We start from the raw sequence: 25991 nt of genomic DNA on the forward strand, positions 1-25991 counted from the left end.
GACTTTATCTAATTGCTTTCTTTAAATTTCCCTCTTTCTTTCTTTTCTATTCTTCCCCCCCCCCCTGCCGTGAAGTTATCAGTATTGGGGCAAATGGGGATTAGTAAGGGCTATCTACAGTGAGGGAGATATCTGAAGCCTGCTAATTCTACTTTAAAGATAACACTGACCACACAGATATCCACCTTTATCAAATCTATGCACGCAGGTGAGAAGGTAAACCATAGATATGCTCTAGATTTAAAACAGCTGTTTTATTGAGATAGGGTGATTATTTCCACATTGAAGTGAACTGCTGGCAAGGGATTATTTATCAATGGTCTTACAGTCCTTGCTGAGTATTAGGATACTGGGTGTGTGTGTGTGTGTGTGTGTTGTTTTTGAGCTGCAGGATGAATCAACAGCCTGCAATAGATCTAATTGACAGGATGACTGTTTTCAGCTAATGATTTGTTACATCAATGGACCTTATCCTGACCTCAATTACAGACATCAGCATTTACTGCAAAAGAAAGTGGCATCTAAATGTGGAGGGCAAGGTGAAGAAGAGTGGGTGGGGGAGAGAGAGCTAAGTAGATTTCTATCCCCAGTACTGAGCCAAAGATGCTGCTATAAGTTTCAAAGCCAAACATCTCTCTCCCTTTTCACTGTACTTGATACAGAAAAACAACAACATTACTTTTTATTGGCCTTATAAAGTGCTGGGATGGTGCAGCCTTAATTTTGCCATTCACATTGGTAGTTACCTTCCTACAAGTGTATTCATATAAATATTTATAGGAGTGATCTTTTTACACAATTAGAGTAAATCCACAAAGGCTCACTATGTGCTAGGCAAAATGGTAAGGTGCAGGATACAAATATAAATAAGGTACAGTTCACAATCCATATCCTCAAGAGAAAAGCCAAGTAAATATGTAACTGCAATATGGTATCATCAATGAAACAACAGAAGTGGTTTCTGGGAGCAATGGGGGTGAAAGGAAGAAGAATCACTTTGTCTGAGTGGGTGCGGGGAAGGTTGTACAGAGAAGATAAACCCTAATCAAATGCAAAGAACCTTTTAAGTGTTTAGGTAACTAGGTCTTGAATCCTTCAGAGTCATTAAAGCAAAGTTCTAGAGGGCTGCTATTCTGCAGAGACAGAGGTTTTGTTTATTCTGCTTATTGTAAGCCATAGGTAAGTAGTTAAATTTGCATTGCTAATCACCTTCCTTCGAAATGTGCTGATATTTGAGTGCTGCATATGAAATGTGTGGGTTAGTCCATTTTTAATGACTGTTTGTTTACCTAGACTTGGGTACAGCCAAGGGACCAGTCCCTGATCGATGAATCTATTAGTGAATAAGCATTTTTCCACATATGAAATTTAAATATAGAGAACTAACTTATGAGCTTTCATTGGAGGTATTAATAAACAGATATGCAATGTACAAAACACAATTTGAAGTAAAAGAAAATCCCCATCTCTGAGACATAGTAGGCACTCCAAATACAGTGACTGAATGAATCTATTTAAGAATAAAATTACAAATGAAATAACAGAAGTGGATTCTGGGAGCAACAGGGGTGAATGGAAGAAGAATCACTTTGTCTGAGTGGGTGCGGGGAAGGTTGTACAGAAAAGATAAACCCTGATCAAATGCAAAGAATCTTTTAAGTGTTTAGGTAACTAGGTCTTGACTCCTTTAGAGTCATTAAAGCAAAGTTTTAGAGGGCTGCTACTCTGCAGAGAGAGAGGTTTTGTTTATTCTGCTTATTGATCACTTTGATCAAGATAAAAACATATTTCATACTAATTTGCTTTTAACTTAGAAAAGAAAACTTTTGTTTAGAGTAAACTATTTCCCTTCCACTCTTTTCTTTAAGGTCAAATATTTCTGCTCTTCTTAAGGGTCAAAGTATTGGGCTATGTGAAATTAGTGATGAAATATTCATACCACAGGAAAAAAAAATCAATCTATACCTAGAGAAAACATATCCTAATTGACCCAGTGCTAGAATTAAATTAAAAATAAATAAATAAAAAAGTTGAAAATACTTCTATCACCTGGAATTGAAAATGAAAGCTAGACATTGCAAATGAAAGTTAGAAACCCCTTATAACAGACCCCCAAACACTACTGATTGCCCATATTTCTCTTTTATTTTATTCCTTTAAATGTTACTAGATGGTCTTTCATAAGTATGATTGGGTCGATTACAAAAAGGTTGTCAATAGCTCCGTCTCCTAGAAGCTTATTCTGTGGCCTTGCTGTCTTGTCCTCAGCGCAGCCCCATGGTTCACGTCACCACCCTTTTGAAAGGGGCAGAGTTTACCTTTCCTTTTTCTTTTTTTTTCTTTTTTTTCCCTCACCCGAGGATATTTTTCCATTTTTTGTACAGATAGAGTGGGAGGGAGAGAGAGAGAGAGAAACATCGATGTGAAAGGGATACATCGAGTGGCTGCCACCCACACGACCAACCAGGGCCGGGGACAAACTGCAACCGAGGTACGTGCCCTTAGCGGGAACCGAACCCGGGTCTCTCAGGACCGCAGGCCAACGCTCCAACCGCTGAGCCAAACCGGCCAGGGCTCCTTTTTCTTTTTTATCACAAATGCCTTTGTTTCCCACAGTATTTGTTCCACTTTAGTGTTTCCAGTCTATGATGATTTCCTTCTCAAATTAATTAAGTGTATAGATCTGCGCTTTGAACTTGCCCCTATTCCTTCCCTTTTCAGAGAAAATAGATTTTAGAAATAGAACTAGATCAGGTCAGATCAACTAGTGTTAATAATTCTGACAACCTCTAAAAAATAATGGATTTTTGTTCTTTACTAGGGATCACTTCCATAATTTTATTGTAACTCTTTCTGGTATTTGAATCTGTTTTCCTTTTTAGAAACTCATTTATCTATTGATTTTTTTTTTAAGGTTTTTATGTATTTCATCAAAAAATCCAATTTGCTTCTAAAATTAAATCATTTTGGATTTCAATAAATTGGATACACATTTAACCATTTTATTTCATTCATCTTTTTGACTCTAAGGAGTTCATGGCTTCAGAAAACAATGTGGTGTTTGTTATAATGTCTTTCATTGCTTTCCTTTTTAGGGCTAGTTTAGTCTATAACAAAAAGAGTCTTTTTCAAAGGGAGGGTTTTCCTTTTGTTTCTCTTATGCTTATACATTTTTCTAAAACATCATGTGATTGTTTAGACAATTAATAAACATTTATTGATAACCATGTGCAGAGGGCACACCATTAGACATGATATAAATATCGTAAGTAATAATACCAAAAACCTACTTGGGATAATCTCACTTTGAAAGTTTCACTGGTATCTCAAATATAGCATTTCCTAAGTTGACCTATAGATCTCTGCCATGTATTCTAACTCCATATCAATGGAACCTCTTAGATTAGATTGCCCTTCTGTTTCATTCTTCATCTAAACCACGAACATCCACACTCAATGACTATTAATTCTCTCTCCTAACCATGTTTCAAATCTGTTCATTACTTGCATATGAAAATAACTTCCATTATCCAAGCCACTATTTTCTTGTGTTTAGACTTCTGTAATAAACTAACCAGTATTTCCACTTCAGCTTTTGTTCCTCTCTATTTCTATACTCTATTAGCATACAGCAGTATTATGTCTGTCTGTCTATGCATCCATCCATCCATCCATCCATCCACCATCCAGTAAATGTAGAGGGTGCCAGTCTCTTAAGATTTAGCACTGTTTTATCTATGTTCAAGTGACAGTTTAAATGTTTACAGTTCACAATTCACCTGAAATTTACCATATGTTTGTTACAAAAATATAATATACGCATATCAAAGCATGTACACAAAATAATTGTTTAGCCTTGTAAGAGACAAAGTTAAAATCAGAAAATGCCCATTTCTTTTAATAAACTGAGAAAATAGTAAAGAGTAGAGAGTCTCCTGGAATTTTCTTTGGTTGTTTTTGCTTTGGTTTGATGTAAATTTTAAATTCCATTTTCCTCCCTAACGGTTGACAGAATCATGTACTGGATGAAATATGTCCTCTATCATGAAGTTGAAATTTTTAGTTTATTAAACATGTCTACATTAGAGGTAGCGAACAATGAATACACACTTATCTTCACTATCCTATGCTATTGTTGAAGCTGGAAAGCACCTCACAGTGAGAACAGTCACTGTTCTGTGTTTTGCACATGAAACTATCTGGCTATTCATCTTCGCTGACGGGACCGACGGATTCCCAGAGCTGGACTCCGACCATCACCTGCGGAATTCTGTAATCCTGCGCAGGCCATGGAGTGTAAGATGCTGGCGCTCAATCTCTCTCTCTTCTCTCTTCCTCATGCTCTCATCCAGGGGGAAAGATTCAAAGTAACTTGATATGTGGGAAACATGTTCTGTAGCCCCTGGAGTTTTCAACCAGAGTTGACACATTTTCTGACACATGACGCTACAGACCAGTGTGGTGAGAGTGTTCCCATGTTCAAATGGTGCACCGAGGTACACGACCGAGACGTGTGCAGGCACCTCACCGCGGCCTCTGGGGGGCGCGCCAGTGAGACGCTGGACAACTTTCACCACCAACACCCAGACGCCCAGCCAACAAAGCCCACCAACTGGGAGCTGCTGCCAGAAACCTTAGACATTCGCAGATTTTAATTAGAGGGATCTCCTTTTCAAATAAATCCTTCAAATTTTCTCAAGGTCAAATAGATAGAATTTATGAGATACTAAAATCCTTTTTCTTCCAAAAAGCTATCATTTCTGAAGATAACGGGGCACCGGATCACTCCATTGGGGAATTCGCTAAGAAACAAGGTTAGGGGACTTCGGTAAATCCCACTGGCCCCAGAACATCTCCTTCAGTAAGATTTCATCGAACTTAGAATTCTCCCGCTGTTTGAATTATATGATAAATTAATTTGCCAGATCACGGTCTCTAAGATTTGAGACCACTGCAGACACTTGAGTCCAGTGTTTCCCAAAGGCTGGTAAACGAGACAATTCCAGGCACACAGAGTACATTAAATAGCACCAAACCACATTGTATGGACATTTATCCTTCTGATTACATCAGCGAGAAAGTCTCGGCGTGGTGTCTCAGTACCTTTTACAACTGTCCAACTCTTGCCATTCTCCTTTTCTTTTCTTTTTTTTTTTTTATCCTCACCCGAGGATATTTTTCCATTTTTTGTACAGATAGAGTGGGAGGGAGAGAGAGGAAGGGAGAGAGAGAGAGAAACATCGACGTGAAGGGACACATCGAGTGGCTGCCACCTGCACAACCAACCAGGGCCGGGGACAAACTGCAACCGAAGTACGTGCCCTTAGCGGGAACTGAACCCGGGTCTCTCCGGACCGCAGGCCGACGCTCTAACCGCTGAGCCAAACTGGCCAGGGCCCCATTCTCCTTTTCTAAGGAGGAGAAAGCCTGAGGCTCAGCGTCTTCGGCAGCCGTGCTTTTTCTTTGCGTTAATGTTTCATTATTTTATATCTGTGTTGGAGAGATTGGAGTTTCATTTTTAGTAGTAATTGTGAACTTGACTGTAGAATATATTTATTCATGTAGAAATATGACAGTAAAAATTAAAAGAAGAGTACAGTTTCATGTGGGTAGCAAAAACTGCAGAGTTTAATATTGACTAAAGCTGCAAAATACTGTCTTAATGTAATATTTTCATTTTATAAAAGAAGCACTGAAAACTCAGAGAGTTAAATAATTTACACTGGATCAAACCATCAGTTGGAAAATTTGGAACCTAGGTTCTATTTTTCAATTAACTATTTAAAATAAGGACTATGTAGGAATTAGTCATGAATGTGTATATTTTAGGCAAGAAAGAATAAAGACAAAGCAAAGGCAAGAGTAACATGAGACATATATGGAGGGGACCTAAGGACAGCTCAGGGCGCAGGCTGAGATCCTTCCTGTGACATCACTCAACAAGCAAAACTGTTAGTCAAGAAAAACCAGTGAAATGCCAAGTAGCTCCAGTCAAGATAAAATCTAATAGCTGAGATGGTGGTTAATACATTTTAACCCTCCCAAGACCAACTACCCAAGCATATTAGCATTTATTAAAAGACTCTGAGAAGGAAATGCATTCAAGTTACAAGTAATGAAGTTTTAAAGAAAGAAAGATAAGCAGTGTTTTCAAGGGCCATGCTAGTTTTGTCTATACCATACCTTGATACTCTCCAAATCCCTGTTTAATACAACCTGGGTAAGAAATGACATAAATGAATAAAGTTATAATGAAAAGGCAGGAGGAGTTTTTGGATAAAGCTATGATCGTAGAAGTGTATCAGTTAAGACCAGACACCTTGATAAATCCGTCATTGGAAGGTTAGAAATGTTACTATCTGCCTTTTGAGAAGTCCAAGTGTAACTGAACAGCACAGGGTATCACGGGGTAGTAGTACAACTCTCCCAGAAAATGGGCGAGTTCAAAAGAATAAAAATGGCTCTAGGCTCTGGAAGTTTTCTACCAACTTCCTACCAAACACACAAAATCCCTTCCCTCCCTTCCTCCCTTGATTTTGTACGCACAGTGGAAAGAGCAGAACTGTGTGGCAGAAAAGGCAGTGCACGGTACAATGGATGTGAGGTTTGGACGTACAGAGATCTTGATTCAAGTCCTAGTTACACCCTCTCTCTCACTGTTTGACTTTGAAAGACACTGTCCTCCTCTGCAAAATGTTTTTAAGAGTGACAATGTCATTGAATCATTGTGAATTTATATATGAATATTATTCACCCTTAGGAAGGTAAGAGAACTAACACTCACTGGGTGCCTACAGTGTGCCAGCCTCTAAACTAATCTTTCTTTCTTGTTGCTTTATGGTGCCAACGGCCCAGTGCCTAGAAAATACAAGTTTCCTGTCCCTCTTCCTCATCTAACAAGGTGCCTCATTATATTGGTAGAATGCTCTAATTATTAGCTAAATTTTTATTTTGAGCCAAACTCGGACTCCTTTTAACTTCTGCCTAATTCTGTCTGGAACAGCTCAGAAGTAAGTCCCTCCCCTTTGCATGAGAGCCCTTCAAGTGTCTGAAAACAATCACTGTGTTTCGCTTTAGTACTCTCCTCGCCAGGGTCAACACACCCACTTCTTTCAACGGTTACTTTGGAGAGATGGCTTTCTGGAAACATACTGTCCCAACTGCCCATTATAGACACAATCCAAGTCAGTCCTTAAATGTAGGGTCTTTATCTGAACATAATAGTCCAAATATAGTCTGAGGAAAGCTGTTCTACTAACCAATGAGGTAGACCAGTGATTTCAAACTTTTTCATCTCTTGGCAAACATAAACTAATTACTAAAATTCTACAGCACACCAAAAAATATATTTTTCCCAACCTGACAAAAAAAAAAAAAAAAGTATAATTTCTTATTTGTTCACACCGGACAGCAATTGTGTTAGCTATTGTCATTTATTTGATTTTATTTTTTATTTGACAAGCTAGGGGAAAGAGGTCCGAGCCCCTGGTTAAATAATCAGGTATTGCATGTTTCAGAAATTCTTGTGGCACACCAACTGAAAATTGCTGAATTAGACTATCATTTCAGCAGTGTTCATGCTAGCAGGAACGTGACATTTTTACACGTATATTTGGGGTGGGAGGGAGGCTGAGCCACAGGACACAATTAAACAATTAAATGTCAATACAGACCGGGTTTGTTTTTGTTTGAAAACATCTTGCAGCAATTTGTCGTGAGTTTCCCTTTCAGTTAGCCACAGATCCAACGCAAGTTCTGTAATGGAGATGTAGAGGACATCACCTGCCTTAGTTATCTGTAAGCTTAAACTTTGTTGTAAATTTGTAAGGGAGTCTCTTCAGAATGTTCTGACTTTAAGGTCTAAGGTCTGACAGCTACTGACGCACGACCCTGGGCCAGTGTGTCGCCCTCCTGGGCCGCAGGGCCTCCTCAGGAAGGGCAGTTGTCCCATCTCTTCACAGGGATGGGGAGGGCCCCTCGGTGAAAAAGACAATGTGCAGTAGCAACCGCGTCCACTTGAGTCCTCCCCGTGAAGGAGGGTGTTGGAAAGGTGCCCTGGCCGGTTTGGCTCGGCGGTTGGAGCGTCGGCCTGCAGACCAGAGACTCCCGGGTTCGGTTCCCGCTAGGGGCACGTACAACAACAAAAAGGAGCCCTGGCTGGTTTGGCTCAGTGGTTAGAGCGTCGGCCTGCGGTCCTGAGAGACCCGGTTCGGTTCCCGCTAAGGGCACGTACTTGGGTTGCAGTTTGTCCCCAGCCCTGGTTGGTCGTGCGGGTGGCAGCCACTCGATGTGTCCCTTCACGTCGATGTTTCTCTCTCTCTCTCCCTTCCGCTCTCTCCCTCCCACTCTACCTGAACAAAAAATGGAAAAATATCCTCGGGTGAAGATAAAAATAAAAAATAAAAATAAATAAAAAAAACAAAAAGGAAAGGTGTCAGCATTCATGGGGTCAGCGGTCCAATATTCTTCCCAAGGAAGTAGACTCACAAATTAACTATCATGTGATGCAAATAAAGAGGAATATGGGAAAAGGGAAAAAGTTGAATCCTTCAGAAAGGGATAGGCCAGATTAAAAGCTTAGAAGAAAAAAAAAAAAGCAAAAGCAGGCAGTGAAAGTCTGAGGACTGGGTGGATTTTGGTGACCGGACAGGAAGTCAATAGCATAGGAATGTGCTAATAACAAAAGCATGTGTTAAATGAACTCCACAGTGCTTCCCATAGGCCTCTGATGTTTTATATATATATATATATATATATATTTTTTTTTCATCCTCACCCAAGGACATGTTTGCATTTATCTTCAGATAGAGCAGGAGGGAGAAAGGGAGGAAGAGAGGGAAACATTGATTTGAGAGAGACACATAGACTGGTCACCACCCACACAAGCCCAACCAGGGCCGAGGACAAACTGCAGCCTAGGTACGTGCCCTTAGCGGGAACCGAACCCGGGACTCTCTGGTCCGAAGGCCGATGCCCTAACCACTGAGCCAAACCGGCCAGGGCATTGATGTTTAATCTTTTGAGTGGGATAGCTTCACCTTAAAGACCTTTGACTTCTCTACTCAAGATTTATAAGGTACTTTTACCTCCGTATCTTCATGTTTCTGCCCTGAAACAGAATGAAAACTGGGGGCAAAATGCCCAGCTGAGTCACACCAGGCCACTGGCATCCAATAAGTCCTTTCACTGATGAGGAGGAAAATCCAAATGGGACTTCCCCAGAGCAGAGTTATCTGTGAATTTTACAATCGGGACGGCTTTAAAATTAGGCCCCGAAATAAAAATGCAGTTCCCCATCTGGGTTCTAAATGTGTTGTAATACTATTCAGTAACCCAAAGGTTACGCCAAGGTTTTCAGGGACCTGCATCTCCTCGAAGTAGGTTATTGACAAAAAAGACTTAAGCAAAACCAATCATTTGCTGAACTTAACTTCTTATCTGCTGAACCTAATTACAGAGTTAAAAAGAAAAATGCAGCAGTTTCCTGTCTTTGCAAATACAAGTGATACTGATGGATGCTTTATGAACACTTCCATCTGGCTACCCTCCTGACCTGACATTTCCCTGAGCCCGGACAGTGTACTTTAGTTGGGGGTAAAGCACATTTCCCTTGAGAGGGTTTTTCTAAAAAATGGATAGAAACTCAGGAGAGCTTCCACCAGGTATCTTTGACAAGAACTGGATCTCCTTCTTTGTTTCCATTATAGCCAGGACGACACATCTGCCCAAGTGCCCAGTTGGAGATCCCAGAGTCTTTTAGTCCCCCTCATCACTCAGCCTCTATATTCAGTATTTCGTCCTATTAATCTTTCTTTACATTGATTACTGAATGCATCACATGCTTTCGGCTGTCACTGCAACCAACTAGTTCCAGGCTTTCATCAACCTGATGTCTCGGACTAAAACAATCCCATACTACTACAAGATTAAGTTCCCCAAACAACACTTTCATGTGCATAACCTGTCATGTGTTAAAGGCTCCTCCCAATCTGTCCCAGACCTCCCTTTTCTAACTTAATGCCCTACCAAGCCCCCATTTCTTAACTCTTTCCCCATGCCAGACATTAATCCTCCTTCCTTTGATATTTTCTTGCCTCCACATTTGTGTAGTAAATTTTTTTTTCCTCACCCGAGGACATTTTTCCATTTTTTTTTTTTTTTTTGTACAGATAGAGTGGGAGGGAGAGAGAGGAAGAGAGAGAGAGGGAGACATCGATGTGAAAGGGACACATCGAGTGGCTGCCATCCGCACGACCAACCAGGGCCGGGGACAAACTGCAACCGAGGTACATGCCCTTAGCGGGAACCAAACCCGGGTCTCTCCGGACCGCAGGCGGGCGCTCTAACCGCTGAGCCAAACCGGCCAGGGCTGTGTAGTAAATTTTAAAAATTGAGTTTTTCCAAGTGGAAATATACCTAGAATTTCTCCTCTATTTTGATTCTTTAATAACTCTTATTCTTTTTCCATAACTAATTTAAGCTTTATTTCCTCTATGAGTTGATTTTTAATTTTATTTATCTATTGTGAAGTTTGGGTTTATAAAATTGAGAGGAAGATAGAGATTTCACAGGTACCCCTTGTCCCCACCTATGAATAGCTTTCCCCATTATCAGCATCACTCACCAGAATGGTGCATTTTTTCTTTTTAACCAAGAATAAACCTGCATTGACACATCATAATCTCTCAAAGTCCAAAGTTCACCTTAGGGGTTCATTCCTGGTACATTCTATGGGTTTTGACAAAAGTGTGACATGTATCCATGACTGAGTATTTTCACTGCCTTAAAAACCCACTGTGATCTGCCCGTTTATCCCTCCCAGTCTCCCCTTCCCACTCTAGCGACACTGATCTCTTTTCTCTATAGTTTTGCCTTTTTCAGAATGTTATATAGTTGAAATCATACATGATGTGGCCTTTTCAGATTGGCTTCTCTCATTTAGTAATAAGCATCTAAAGTTCTTTAGTATCTTTCAATGACCTGATAGCTCATTTCTTTTAAGTACTGAAATATATTCCATTGCACGAATGTACCACAGTTTATTTACCATTTTACCTCTTGAAGAATGTTTTTCAAGCTTTAGCAATTAAAAATAAAGCTGCAATAAATATCGGTGTGCAGGTTTTAGTTGTTGTTTTTTTGTGGACATTCAGTTCCAACACATTTGGGTAAATACCAAGGAGTGTAATTGTTGGATCATATTGCAGGATAGTATCTCTAGTTTTGTAAGAAATCCCCTAACTGCCTTTCGCATTGGCCTGTACCCGATCTTACTGGGGAGTTTTGGGTTTCAACCATTCATTAATTCATTAACTCGCGCTTTCTTTCTTGAAAGTCTTTAATTAGTCGAGAAAGTTCCTCCCTACTTTTAGTTTACTAAGAGTTTTTATCATAAATTGGTGTCAGATTTTGTCAAATGCTTTTTCTGAATGTATTCTTAAATACACATATATATTTTTTTCCATTTTTAGTCTGTTAGGTGATGGAGTGAATTAACCGCATTTCAAATGTTGGACCGGTCTTCCATGCCTGTGATACATCCTACTTGGTTATGATGTATAACTCTTTTTATACTTTTTTTTTTTTTTTTTTTTGGTTTTGACTGGCTTATATATTGTTGAGAAACGTTACATCTATGTGCATGAGATAACGGCCTGTAATTTTCTTGTAATGTCTTTGTCTGATTTTGGTAGTAGGGTGGTGCTGGCCTCATAACATGAACTAGGCAGTACTCCCTCCGCCTCTGTCTTCTGAAATATATTCTAGGGCACTGTTATAATTTCTTCCTTAAAAAATTGGTGCAATTCACCAAAGAATACATCTCAGAATAGTACTTTCTGTTTTGGAAGATTATTAATTATTGATTCAATTTCCTCAGTAAATAGAGCCTGAATTAAGCCTAACACAGGCACAGTGCCTCCCACCTGTATGTTTCAGGTATAAGTCCACCCGAACCCAAAAGGTGTAACTCTAAGGATGCCTGTAAACACTGTGTTTCTTATTACAGAGAATACAGTTTCTGTGTAACAAGATTCAGTGGGAGAAAAACCACATAACCCAGCTTATCTGCTCAAAGAACGAAAGCTGACTGAACATATATTCTCGTTTATTTCACACAATATTTATACCAGCTGATGAAAATGCAAAGTACCTCTCAGCCCAACACATTCCTACATAAAGGGACCCATGCTAATGTACGGAATGTACTACGTACCATTGGAAAGTATTAATTCGGCTTGGCTTAGGGGTGGGGGTGGAAATGGGGATACAGATTGAATTTGGGGAACGTGTTAAATTAGGGGGAATAGAGATAATTTATATTTAGAACAAGATCTTAGAACATGTGAGATTTTCCCAAAGGAGAAGGGTAAAAAGACATTCTAGAAAGGGGGAAAATGCGTAAAGAGGTATAGAGACCTTAGTGTATTCAGAGCAACGGAATATAAGGGATCGCGTTATTGGCGGCGGCCTCGGGTACCCCTGGCGGCCACGGAGACATACAGCTGTGCAGGTCACATGCGACACTCACACAGCCGTGCCCGCAAACTGGGCCGCTTACCATCCAGGGCGCCCGTATACATGGGAGTGAGCATGTACGTTACGTTTCCTAGGTTTCCACTCCACTCCACATACTATTTACTATTAACCAAATAATTTCTTGGAACATAAGATGAAAGACAACATAGATTCTACAAGACTTTAGGAAGAGAAATTTCAATGAGAAGAGTAAAAGAAAAACAATATTGTGAAATACTTTCTTTTTCTGACTAAAATAGTCATAAAGAATAAAGTAATTCACTCTTCTTGTTATTCCATTTGCTAATTCTTTTTGTTGTTATTAATCTTCATTCAAGGATATTTTTTCCCCCACTGATTTTCAGAGAGAGTGGAAGGGAGAGAGGGAGGGAGGGAGGGAGAGAGAGGCAGAGAAGGAGAGAGAGATTCTGAGATTCTGAGCCAGGAAGAAAACCTGCACCCCAGGTATGTGCCCTTGACCAGAACCGATCCCATGACCCTTTGCTTTGCAGGTCGATGCTCTAACCACAGAGCCAAACCGGCCAGGGCCAATTCACTTACCTTCTTCATTCCACAAATATTTGCTGAACAGCCACTACATGATGGACACTACACTGAATGCTAGAACTGGGCAGTGACCTAGATGTGGCCCCTGTCCTCCAGGTTATACTTAGGAGAGGGAGCAGAAATTAAACAAATACTTAAGTAACTGCTACCACGGAAGTGCACAGAGCAGCACAGGTGCTGGGAATGTAACGAGGGGAGGAATTCACTGAGACATGGAAGTCAGTCAAGTTCCTCTGAAGACATTTTTTTTTACTTTTATTAAATTTATTGGGTGATGTTGATTAATAAAATTATTTCTAAATGAATACCTGAAAGCTGAATTGAGCTTAGTCTGCATAGGAATAAGGACATGTGTCTAAGTGTGCTGGTGAGGTCTGGGAATGGAAGGGCAGTAGACCTGGAGGGAGCTGACCACATACAGAAATTAGCTGCCATCGAAAGATGCCGTGAGTTTTAATGCCCCCGCTAGTGGAAGACAGAGCTTATAGGCAGGGCCACAAAATACAAAAACTTAATAAGAATTTTGGCCACTGTCCTCTGAGGATGAAAAGTTTTAGGAAAGAAGTATAATCCAGTTTATAGTCCATATTTGCTTCTCCTTTCCTGTTTTTCTTTGAGGAACTCTTCCCCAAGCTTCACTGATCTCTCATTCATTCCTCTCATTAATGCTTCCCAATGGTGGTATCTTTTAGATTGTTGAAACGACCCCTCACTCTTAGGTAGAACATCTGTATTTTTTTTTTCAGCTTCTTAATAAACAACAAACATTTAACTTGCAATTTCACCTTTCTGAAAATAGGAAATAAGGACCACCCAAAAGCTGAAGCTCTAAGCAGCTTTGTAAAAACACACTGTTGAGTCTTCAGAACATGCACAACAGTTGTTGCCTTGGGGTTCAAAGAAGGAAAGAAGCCACGCAAGGCGTCAGAGAGAGCATCTCTCACTAAGGCACGGCCAAGTGCCAGGACCCTGATACAAACTTTTCTTTTTGAAACAGATGTGGCACTAAACTGCTTAAGATAATTTACTTCAACGTTAAATTAGGTCTTTTGATCTCCATGTAGAGATTTAATAGAAATGATTCCAAAGAGGCTTACATTTACCAAAACAAATTCCTTAATTTTTATGGCTTTCATTATATATTTAAATATAACATTTTATAGTTAAATGGGTTCAAGTTAGGGATCAGGAGAAATAATTGCAGTGTTTCTAAATGCAACAGTTTTCACATTTTATTTTTCCACTTTTGAACTTTAAATTATACTCTATGTGACTGAAGAGAGACCTTCAAAATTGATTTGATCTCATAAAACTGTTCATCAATTTTGTCTGTCCTTTTTTAAAAGAAAATAAAATGTTTTATTTTAAGATGCGGAGAGAAAAATAAAGCTAATAAAAATGTACATAATTAGGATTGTTTTATAAAAAGGTTTTATTTAGTTATATTCCAGCATTTCAGTTTTAGAAAAGGTATCCCATTGTCAAACTGCTCCTAGTTAGTCTTAAAAACTATCATCGTTTCTTCTCTCTCTTTGAACCAATGTCTTTGCTACTAATAAGTAAAAGAGGTGAAGAAATAACCCTTATACACTCAAATCCCCTGATCAAAGAGTATCTAAGAATCATAGAGTGAAATGGGTTCATTACCTGCATTTTTCTCTAATTAGGGTTAATACAAGCCTATAAAATCATTATGCTCACCATTTAAGCTGAATTTAAATACTACAACCCCCAGTGGTATAAAGGAACACTCTGCATCTGTTCAGCATCCTAATAAATTCATTTCTAATTTAAGTATATTTGCAACAAGGGCATTGTTTTCTGGAAAGTGCATTACAATTGAGGGACTTAAAAAAACTTCTATTAAGCAGTTTTAATTTTATGAATTTTCTCTTAGAAACATTATCTATGGTTATAGTAATTGACTGGACCCTAGAAAACTCTTGCTACTTAATATTTACATGTATATGAATATATATGGTCACTAATTTATAATACATGCATGTATATTTATATATTAGAATTATAAATTATATTGATACATTTCTTTTTTCTATCCTTTTAAATAGTCCCTCAAATACTTATTTTCTACTAAATGTACATCGCTTTGTAGGTACTACTGAATTTATTGTGTATTTAATATTTTTAATATAGAGAGAAGACTGTTAAATATATTTTAATATATAATTTCAGTGATTATAAAGTTTAAAAAATATGCTCATATAACTGCCAAAACAAGAATATAGACATTTTTACCTTTTGATTTATCATATAGGACTGCTGAAAAACATTAGAATTTTTAATCAATACATATTTTCAGATTAAATGGTATTTAACCTCTGAGAGAGAAGAAATATTTCCCTAGGATAAGTGCAAATTGGATAGCTTTTTCAAATGTGATAGAAATTCTATGATTAGATTTAGTACAAAAAACAAGTTTCAATTTTAAAAGCCATCTGTAAATACATACATACTAAATTGCATCTGTATTATGTTTAACAGTCTTAGAAACAGCTTTCAGAAAGGATCAAAGCTTTGAAAATTCCATTTAACCCAGAATGTCTGCTTTGACCCAACAGACATATTTAAATATTATTTTCTCTAGTTATTTTTAGTATTCTCCATCGCACCCAGCTAAAATTCTGTCATCTAAATACAGCAAATATGTGATATTTCACCACAAACATAGTTATACATGAAATTCAGACAAAACAACAACAACCCAGAAATTAAATATAAAGTTGGAACACCCTATCTATTCTCATGCTGTTTACCTGACTGACGTATTCGCGAAGGCAAAGTTTCTTTGAACATAAGGATGGTTAGTTCTAAGAACTTTGAACGTGGATCTTCATAGTCCCTTCTTGACATCTGTTCCAACTGGTGATATAGAAGAAAAGCTTACACCACTGTGGTCCATGAGTAATTAGTTATTAGACAATACACATACTTGATATAGGAATCTTATTTCCTTGCCCACCACTTAGCAAAGTTACAAATATGCCAGTTATGTATCTCACAAAGCTATTTAGGAAAACTAAAATCCAGGCTCGCTCTCCCTTACTATGCAACCCAATCAAAATGTGTGCACCGTTGAAACATGCTGTCTTAGAAAATACTGCACTTATAGTATCTTTCAGGTAAATGTGAGGATACAATACATGTGGACCCATTTTATGATGCCACAGATATTTCATTTAAATGCTGTTTTCCTCTCCAATTTTTAATGACTCTAAACTATGACTACTTTTCTTGTCCTGATTTCAATCAATCTCTCCAATGCAATCCCTCCCACATGAGCTAAAAACAATCACAGATAGGCAGTGGTAGCTAGTGTTTACACAAACTATCCAATAAATCATTTTCCAACCCAAAGGGATAAAGTGTTTCGTAAATTAGCTATTTATTTTTAAATACAAATTCTCCTATGTAGGGTTTTGCTAAACCATGCTATGCAGCGTAAAGCTTAGCCCAGGCGTATATTTAAATGTGAGTGAGAAGGATACGGGAAAACAAACTCACAAATATAAAACCAGACACTATGCTGGTGGATTTAATTCTAGTCATCTGCTTTGACGTAGGCTGGAATGTATTTCAGAATTTTATATTAAACCTGACAGGTTGCTCATCCTTACTGAAAACAGTTAGGGGATAGGCTAACACAGGGTTATTGTTGCAACTTGAAACTCATTATTGCAATATACCATTCCCGATTTTATTGTAACAAAACCTTGCTGATGAAGCCAAGGTCTTAGGTTACAGTGAGCCAATCAACAGCATGTAGTCTGGGTTACGGCTTTATTTGCATTCTTTGAAATGCTTGTCCTTAGTCCAAAGAGAAACTATGTAAGCGTGATGGAGTGTATGTTGCTTACCAGCACTGAAAAGCCAGTGCAAATTCCATGTCTTATGGAGAATAGTTGAAAAGCAACATCATCACTTATGAAGAATCCCATATATATCCAAATAAAAGATGGTGATAGTTCCATGACATTTTAAAATATTAATTAACTAGAAGACACAGATAATATTTGAATGTAAGAAAAGTATGTTTTCTTTCGTTGAAAAAAATGAGCAATGTATATGATTGCTATAAAGAAATAATTGTTTTATTTATTAAAGTTTTTGTATCCTCATCCCAGGATATGTTTTATTGATGGGAGAGAGAGAGAAAGAGAGAGAGATTGCCTCCTATATGCACTCCAACTGAAATTGAACCCACAACCCAGGTAAATGCTCTGGCATTCAACCTGTGAATCTGCAACATTTTGATGAATGGGATGATGCTCCAACCAACTGAGTCACCCTGGTAGGTTAATTGTTTTATTTATTTATTTATTTATTTATTTATTTATTTATTTATTTATCCTCACCCGAGGATATTTTTCCATTTTTTGTACAGGTAGAGTGGGAAGGAGAGAGAGGAAGGGAGAGAGAGAGAAACATCGACGCGAAGGGACACATCGAGTGGCTGCCACCCGCACGACCAACCAGGGCTGCGGACAAACTGCAACCGAGGTACGTGCCCTTAGCGGGAACCGAACCCGGGTCTCTCCGGACCGCAGGCCGATGCTCTAACCGCTGAGCCAAACTGGCCAGGGCGGGAGTTTTTTTTTAATATACAAGAAATGCCATCTAAAACTGTCTATTAAAAAATAAAACAATTGCCCTGGCCGGCTTGGCTCAGCGGTTGGAGAGTGGGCCTATGGTCTGGAGATACCCGGGTTCGGTTCCCGCTAAGGGCACGTACCTTGGTTGCAGTTTGTCCCCGGCCCTGGTTGGTCGTGCGGGTGGCAGCCACTCGATGTGTCCCTTCACGTCGATGTTTCTCTCTCTCTCTCTTCCTCTCTCTCCCTCCCGCTCTCTCTGAACAAAAAATGGAAAAATGTCCTCGGGTGAGGATAAAAAAAAAAAAAAAAAAACAAAAAACTCCCTATAGCTCTGCCAAACATGCAACAAAGGCAGCTAATGTTTTTCTAAATTCATAACAACATGTGTTATTCATTATCTGAGATTACCTTTTAAAAAATATTTTGCTTTAAAAATGTATAGTTTTTCACTTAATAAAATTATATAATTTTCAGGTGTACAATTCTATAATACATCATCTGTATATTGTATGTTCACCACCCAAAATCTAGTCTCCTCCATCACCATTTATATCCCTTAATCAATGTAACCCCAATAAATTAAATAAAAATATATTTTTAAAAGTATACTTTTTCAAAATAATTGTTTTTTTGTATCAATCATAGAACATTATTGCCACTAATTGGAAAGATGTCTTAAAGTATTAATTTATTTTTATTCATTTTTCAGTAATAAAATAGATGCATAATCATTAAGATTTAAGGCTTCTAGACTAAAGCATACAGAAGTCAAATGAATTACTGATAGTTTTAATATCCTAGGCCAGTGGATCAACTGCTAAATAAATTTATCTCTTCTTAATCCTAATAAATGTTATTTCCTAAACGATTTACACACAACAGATTAAAACAATAGATTAAAAATTAATACCTATTATGGCACTGGTTAATGTTAGTTATTAACACAACATACACACACACACACACACACACACACACACTTTGCACTATATATCACCTGCTTTACATTTAGTTGACACTGAATACTCATTTCCTTAAAGTGAATATACAAAGCAGAGAAAATAAATTTAAGGTATTTAAGGTACAAGAGCTGGTAGGTCTGGTATCGGTTTAGAAGCACTAAGTTATAAATGTCAGCAGCGGTCAGAAAGACCAATTCAGTGACACAGGAGAGATAACTCTCAAGAATTCTAATGCAGGTAAAAGATGTAATAGTTCATTCCCATTACTTGCTATATTTTGCCGTGTCTGAGAAGTTCACAGTTTAATAACTACTGTAGCAAAAATCTATGATTTTTACATCTTGCTATTTTATATTATATGGTTTAACCTATGACATCAATAAAGTACATAGTAAATACATTTTAGGGCCTTTTTCTTGCCAAATATGTGGGGTCTCAGCTGTCTAATGTTAAATATTTTCAACTAGATTTTCTATTTATAAAAAAATGTAAAAACTTGGAGATTATAACAAAGCTGAGTTAAAAGGTGTTTATAGTGGCAAGTATCAAGGTTGATATAATAAACCCATCTTGAAAAGAATAAAGAATATATTTCTAAGCATTTCAATAAAATATATTTAGTAAAGATTAATGAAGTAGCTCCAAAACTTTATAAATTTTGTTCTTTTTGTTTTTTAGATTATATGTAAGCACATCTTCAATCCAATTTCATAGGCCCACTTTTTCTCTTTTTGAGATCATGGGACATGTATAAAAAGGGATATTCTAGATATAGTTAAAAAAAACAAACAAAAAAAAACCTATCTGGTTTAAGGATAAAAGAGGAAATCACTTCAAGGCTACTACCAAGTTCCAGGAAGATCTTATGAATTCAATGAACAGAATGCAACCAGTCTTCAGAAGCAGGCTGGAACCTGGAAATTAATGCTTCACTCATCAATAATTTGGAGTAAATGAAATTTCTCTGCTCTGTCTCTATTTCAATGTGTTACCTACATTCTGCTGTCTGAATAGCTCTTTCTAACATGGAAACCACAAGGAAAAAGATGGCTGTCTCCTGGTATTTGTGTGGTCAAGAAACTGAAACAGAAACTGGATGCTCCATCACAATTTCAAATCTCAGGGGAAGGGATTCTTGCTCACCCAGCCTGTGGTTTATGCCCACACACGTGATCTGTGGTGGCCTCACAGTGAAATAACATGATGAGGGGCGCCCATAATCATTCATCTAGAGGATACCTCATATACAATACAGTGATCTATAACTACTTTTATTAAGTACTAAGAAATATAATCATTAACTTGTCCATTCAAAATATGCAATCTATTATGTTTTAGGCACTGTACTAGATACCAGCTAATCAGATAGTGAAACATATAAACAGGGTATCTGGGTAAACTGCTCTCATGAATCATAGAAATTAGTGTGGTTTCATACAAAACAACAAAACAAAACATATGACCTTGCTAAATGACACTGACCATTAGAGATGAACTTAAGTATGGAAAATCTCTTAAAAACAAAAGTAATTTATATTAAGTTTCTAAAGACAGAAACAAGTCCTATAATGAAATGTGAGATGACTACCCCTGATATCTTTCCAAACGAATTATAGATTTGGGTCATTCTTAAGAGAAAGGGAAACTGCACACCTCTATAAGAAATTGCTCAATGATTTATAGTTACATAAGCATATCTGAGGACTATGTAATCCATAGGATAGGTTAATGAACGTTTACTATTCACTCATTCAATTAACAACATTTAAAATGATAGTATAATATAAAATAACAAGATTTCTTTTACATAGACTCTACTTATTTTAATGTGTAAATTTCAGACAGATCATGTACTTTGGGATGATTCAACTCAAGCGCCTCTTTGATGAAATCTTTTCTGAAACCTTCAGAATAAGCCGTCCCTTTCTTGCCCCAGCACCCAAGCCTACCACTAACACAAAAGCATACCTTTATTCTGATTCTGACTTTTTATTTCTGTATTAACAATTATAAAATTTTATATGTGTGTGTATGTATATGTATACATATGTAATATACATGATATGTACATATACAAACATACATATTTACCAGACTTATGCGTCACACTCCTGTATCCCTCTACAAAACTATAAGATTGTTGAAATGCATTACTTGCTATTGTATCCTTGGGATAAGACAATTTGTTGAATGAATTAATTTATGTCACAATTAGAAATGGTTATTTTCCAAAGGAACAAATGATAAATGTAACAAAAAAGATGTTATTAATAAGGAAAAGAGCCTAATAGAGTTATCTTGAACTAAATACATGAAAATAGAGACATGTACATGGGTTAATACAAAGTTTACATGTACATTTAGAGATGCAACTTTGAAACCAACAATGACTGTTTTAAATATACAATGCACTTGTTGCTCCACGTGGAAACCTTGATCCCCATATTTTAATATCCCAAATATGTTCATTCTAGTAACTTATTTTTTAGTTCAAAATTCTTCCTCAAAAAGACTACCTGACCATATAGACCATGTTGCTCAAAGATCTGTATTTTATATTTTATATTTCTAAAGGTTAAAAATGAATTAAAGTCTATTTAAAAATGAATTAAAGTCTATTCTGTTACCTATAAGAACTTAAAATTATAAAAACTATAATAATCAAAATAGTTTCATGTTACTTATTTTAAAGACTGTCACTTATAATACACATGATTATATTTTGTTAATCTTCAATATATATGCTATATATCCTATTAATTCTTGTATAAGAATAAATCCTTCATTGTGCAAAGACCACAAAGCAAACAAAGCAAATAAATCATAAGAAAACAAACATCTAAGATTGCCTTAAAAATATTTTCATAACGTTTTGATCTAAGAGATTGTTTAAATTGTTTTCCCTGATTCTGAATTCATTCTCAGTTTTTCTTTTCCATGACATCATTGAGTTTCTTGGCATTTCTAAGCAAATCTACAAATCAGCTCATATACCATCAAGATTCCATTTGATATTGAATAATAAAATCTACCTAAATATAATCAATCAGGACAGGTTAAAAGCTTGTAAGAAAATTTTAATAACAAATACTCAGATTTATTACGTTGACGTGGCTGTGGTAGGATAATGTGCAAGTCTCCTTCTCAAAACAGCAAAAGAAAACGTTCCGTTCCGTTTAGGCCCTCTCATTCTATGATTTAGGTAACTTCTACCTACTTTTGATGAAAAAAAAAGGTCATAACTATACGTGTTTTTTTAAAAAGCTTTGACTCATAGAACCAGGGTTGTGTCAACCAAGCAATATAGTATAAAAAACCTCCATTCCTGTACCACACTTAACACAATTATCATTTTAAAAAACGGATATCATAAGCCTCATAATGTTATTTAGGCTTTTGAGATGGTTCATCTAGGAAGGTTATTACCATTTCTAGACATATTAATTACATTCAAAGTATCTGAAATCACTGTTTTCAACTACTTATCTAAGTATAGACGTATTAAAATTATAGCTCTCTAAATAATTTACTACCCTCTGAACAGTTCACTGCAGTATCAGCACTCAAATCATTTACGTCTTGATTTCTACAAGACAGGCCTCCTTAGAAGTGTGTAAACATTCCTGAAAACAAGATCAAAGGTACCCTACAGATGTCACATATCCTATTAATTCTTGTATGAAGAATAAATTCTTAGTTGTGCCAATGACCACATCCCCTTCTCACTTTGTCAAAGACTCTGCAGTTTAGATTTTCCAATACCTGTTTTGGTGAAAGCAAACCGTGAAAAGCTGTAGGCATTAAACTTTAATATAACCTGTTTAACAGAACAGGGATAGGTGCAAGTCAGAATACATTTGTAAAGGGACCTGGCTGTCTCTGGTTAACTTTATACACTGTATTCTCATATAGTATGGGGCAAACGTAGGTTTACAGTTGTGAGTACGCAAAACACGGAGTTTATTCTCATATTAGTATTTATTCATTATCGTATTATTTTCCATAGGTACAACTATAAACTGACTTCTGCCTCACCCTATATGCATTTATGTTGATCCACCTAAGTACCTGTCATTTCCTGTGAGTATAATTTGAAATAATTTGCAGGTTTTCAAAAACAGACATCCTTTTTCTTCTAAAGTTTATGGTCTTAGTCTCGTGGTACTATAAAATAATCAAAAATTTCCAGAGTGACAGAATAAGCAGAAAAGTTACAATTGTAGCTAAAGTTACAATTACTATCTGATTGGTCCTGTGATGCTCCTAGTTTTCCTCTGTCCTGTAATTCAGAAAAAAGACAGTCTTGCTAGATGTCACACACTACACCCTGGCAGAATCTTTACCAGGCTGGGGGCAACGGCAACCGCTCTAAATTCAGGACGCCCGTCATGATGGCTGTGCTCCTCCTGTTCCCGGTGTGTGTCGGTATCTCCTGTCTTCGGCCTGCAGACTCGGTCCAGAGGGGCACAGCCACCGAGTGCAAGCAGGCTGGCCTATCTTTACGCACAGCGACGCCACTGCTCGCTCAGAGGAGATAGAAAGAGAGCCTTACCCGCAGGAAGGAGAGGTCCCGGTTGTGCTCGATGCTGGTTATCTCCAGGTTGCCCATGACCACCTCGCAGTTCTCATAGTACTTGCGCAAGGCTCGATACTGCTGCTCCAGGTCAGAGAGGGAGCTCAGCTTGTTCTCCGTGCCTGCGCACACTGCCAAGACAAGAAGGCCAGGTCAGAGAGGGGCTCAGCTTGTTCTCTGTCCCTGCGCACACTGCCAAGACAAGAGGGCCAGGTCAGAGAGGGGGCTCAGGTCAGAGAGGGGCTCAGCTTGTTCTCTGTCCCTGCGCACACTGCCAAGACAAGAGGGCGCAGGGAGTTATGTACCTGCAATGATGTCACATCCCTCGCCCCCAGCTCTGCAGTCCGCACCCTGCTGTAATGCCCCGGGGGCAATAGTTTAAACAGCATTAAGACCCGTAACCCACACACTGATAACTTTTCTCTTTTCCACCTTTATTGACATACAGCGTTGTGGAAGTTTGGGATATATAACATGTTGATTTGATATATTTATACATATGTCGCAAAATGATTATCAATAGCTAGTTAACACCTCCATTATCTCACAAAATTACTAATTCTTTTTTGTGGTGAGAACATTTACGATGTAATCTTAGCAACTTTCAAGTAGATAATAAAATACTGTTGACTATAGTCACCAGGCTGTACATTAGATCCCCAGAACATACTCTTCTTACACTCTTAACATCTCCCCCATTTCCCCGACTCCGGGCCTCTGGACACCACCCATTCTTTTCTCTGATTCTGAGGTGGCTCTTTTAGATTCCACAGATATGTAATATTACACGTATACATTCATATAGTGCATGTACTAACAACAGAGAATAAGAAGACATAGGTTCCAGGGAAACACATAGCAAGAAAATAAATTCAAAATAATCACATTTTCTATGAGCATATAAATACACATAATTTTATTTAAACAAGATATTCTTTTGGACATATAATTCACTATTTTCTAACAGGGTACATTCTACATATGTGGATAAATGAAATCAAAAGGTGATAAAAGTAAGAATTTTATTTATTTATTTATTTATTTATTTATTTATTTATTTATTTATTTATTTTTATCCTCACCTGAGGACATTTTTCCATTTTCTGTTCAGACAGAGTGGGAGAGAGAGAGAGGAATAGAGAGAGAGAGAAACATCGACATGAAAGGGACATCAAGTGACTGCCACCCGCACGATCAACCAGGGCCCGGGGCAAACTGCAACCAAAGTACATGCCCTTAGCGGGAACCGAACCCGGGTCTCTCTGGACCGCAGGCCAACGCTCTAATCGCCGACCCAAACCGGCAGGGCTTATTTTTTAAATGATGTTTTCTATTGCAAAATAAGGGGTTCTAATTGAGTAAATCTTCTACATAATTAAATCTTGTTCTTTTAAAGCCTCAAAATACAAATACTACTTTTTAAAACACAAATATTAAATAACTTGAATTGGAACATTTATAAGTATATACTACAAGAAGATCATGTAATAAAATTTAATCATTTTTATATAAACAGGGTCATCGGTACATATATGCATCAATGTTCTGAGGTACAATGGACTGTTGATAAATGATCTCTGTTTGCCATCTTTGGGGGCATGGTGTTGAATCTGTTCACATGTGAGCACATGAGTATACAAACGTGCTCTTTGGCGGTTTGTTGATATCCTTTCTGTACTCTAAAACTCAGAGTTTTAGTTACTACTTCTCACGGCTTATATACCTTCCTAAACAAAATCTATACCATTGAATGCACCACGTTGAATCTTTAATGGACTGAAATACTATAGTACGGATCTTATAATAATAGTATGTAAAGTTTTAAAAATGGACAGTTGATAAATCTTCTTTGAGTAAGTTACATAAATACACAAAATTTAAGGCAAGATATGAAGTATAAATTTGAATACAGGAAACAGCGCTTAGTAATCATATCATATACACCTTTGAATGTCATGTGCACAGAAATGACAAAGTGGTCATGACCCTGATGTGGAGTTCAATGGAATGGGTTTCAGTACAGAAAGGAAATGTAATTCTAGATGGGTATATTCTGATAATTAGGGTAAACTTAAAGCCTGCTTTTGCCCATTGACATTAAAAAGAACAAAAGTTGAATTTAAAAGTCTTGAAGAATACTGTAGATCTTCCATCCTATTATAAACACATCAAAAAAAACACACACACACAAACATTTCTTGTCTAGATTTATAAAGCACACGAAACAGTATATTTTCTAGAAATACTCTTTAAAAGTGGAATTGTGTCCCTCTCAAAGATTTATTGAGGTCCTCACCCCTGGTAATTGTGAATGTGACCTTGTTTTGAAACAGGGTGTTTGTAGATGTAATCAAGTTAAAATGATGGTATTAAGGTGGGTCCTAATCCAAGATGACTCAAGTCTTTCCAAGAAGAGCAGAACAGTGTGAACACACAGGGAGGAAGCACGTGACCACAGCAGCAACAATGAGAGTGATGCAGCTACAATCCAAGAAATGCCAAGAACTGCCTGGCCAGTGTGGCTCAGTGGCTTGAGCATCGTCCCATGGATTGAGAGGGCCTGGTTTGATTCTGGTCAAGGCATATGCCTGGGTTGCGGGTCTGATCCCCAGTATAGGGCGTGCAGGGAGCAGCGGATCTGTTTCTCTCTCACATAGATGTTTCTCTCTCTCTAAAAAAAAAAAAATCAATAGAAAGATATTTTTTTTAAAAATGCAAGAATTCATGATCACCATCAGAAGTGAGGCAAAGACAAGGAAAGAT

General features: G+C 37.5%; 1 protein-coding gene across 4 annotated transcripts in view; it reads right to left on the reverse strand.

The window, feature by feature from the left end:
- The window catches only part of ERBB4 (erb-b2 receptor tyrosine kinase 4), a 1035274-nt gene that overhangs the window by 623440 nt on the left and 385843 nt on the right, over positions 1-25991 (reverse strand). For all 4 annotated transcript variants that reach the window (XM_036253758.1, XM_036253760.1, XM_036253761.1 and 1 more), the window contains exon 2: positions 23208-23359. In XM_036253758.1, the coding sequence (XP_036109651.1) occupies positions 23208-23359 (152 nt within the window). The remainder of the gene's footprint in view (positions 1-23207; positions 23360-25991) is intronic.

Source organism: Molossus molossus, unplaced genomic scaffold (assembly GCF_014108415.1).
Source record: "Molossus molossus isolate mMolMol1 unplaced genomic scaffold, mMolMol1.p scaffold_m16_p_11, whole genome shotgun sequence".
In the NCBI taxonomy this organism is placed as follows: domain Eukaryota; kingdom Metazoa; phylum Chordata; class Mammalia; order Chiroptera; family Molossidae; genus Molossus; species Molossus molossus.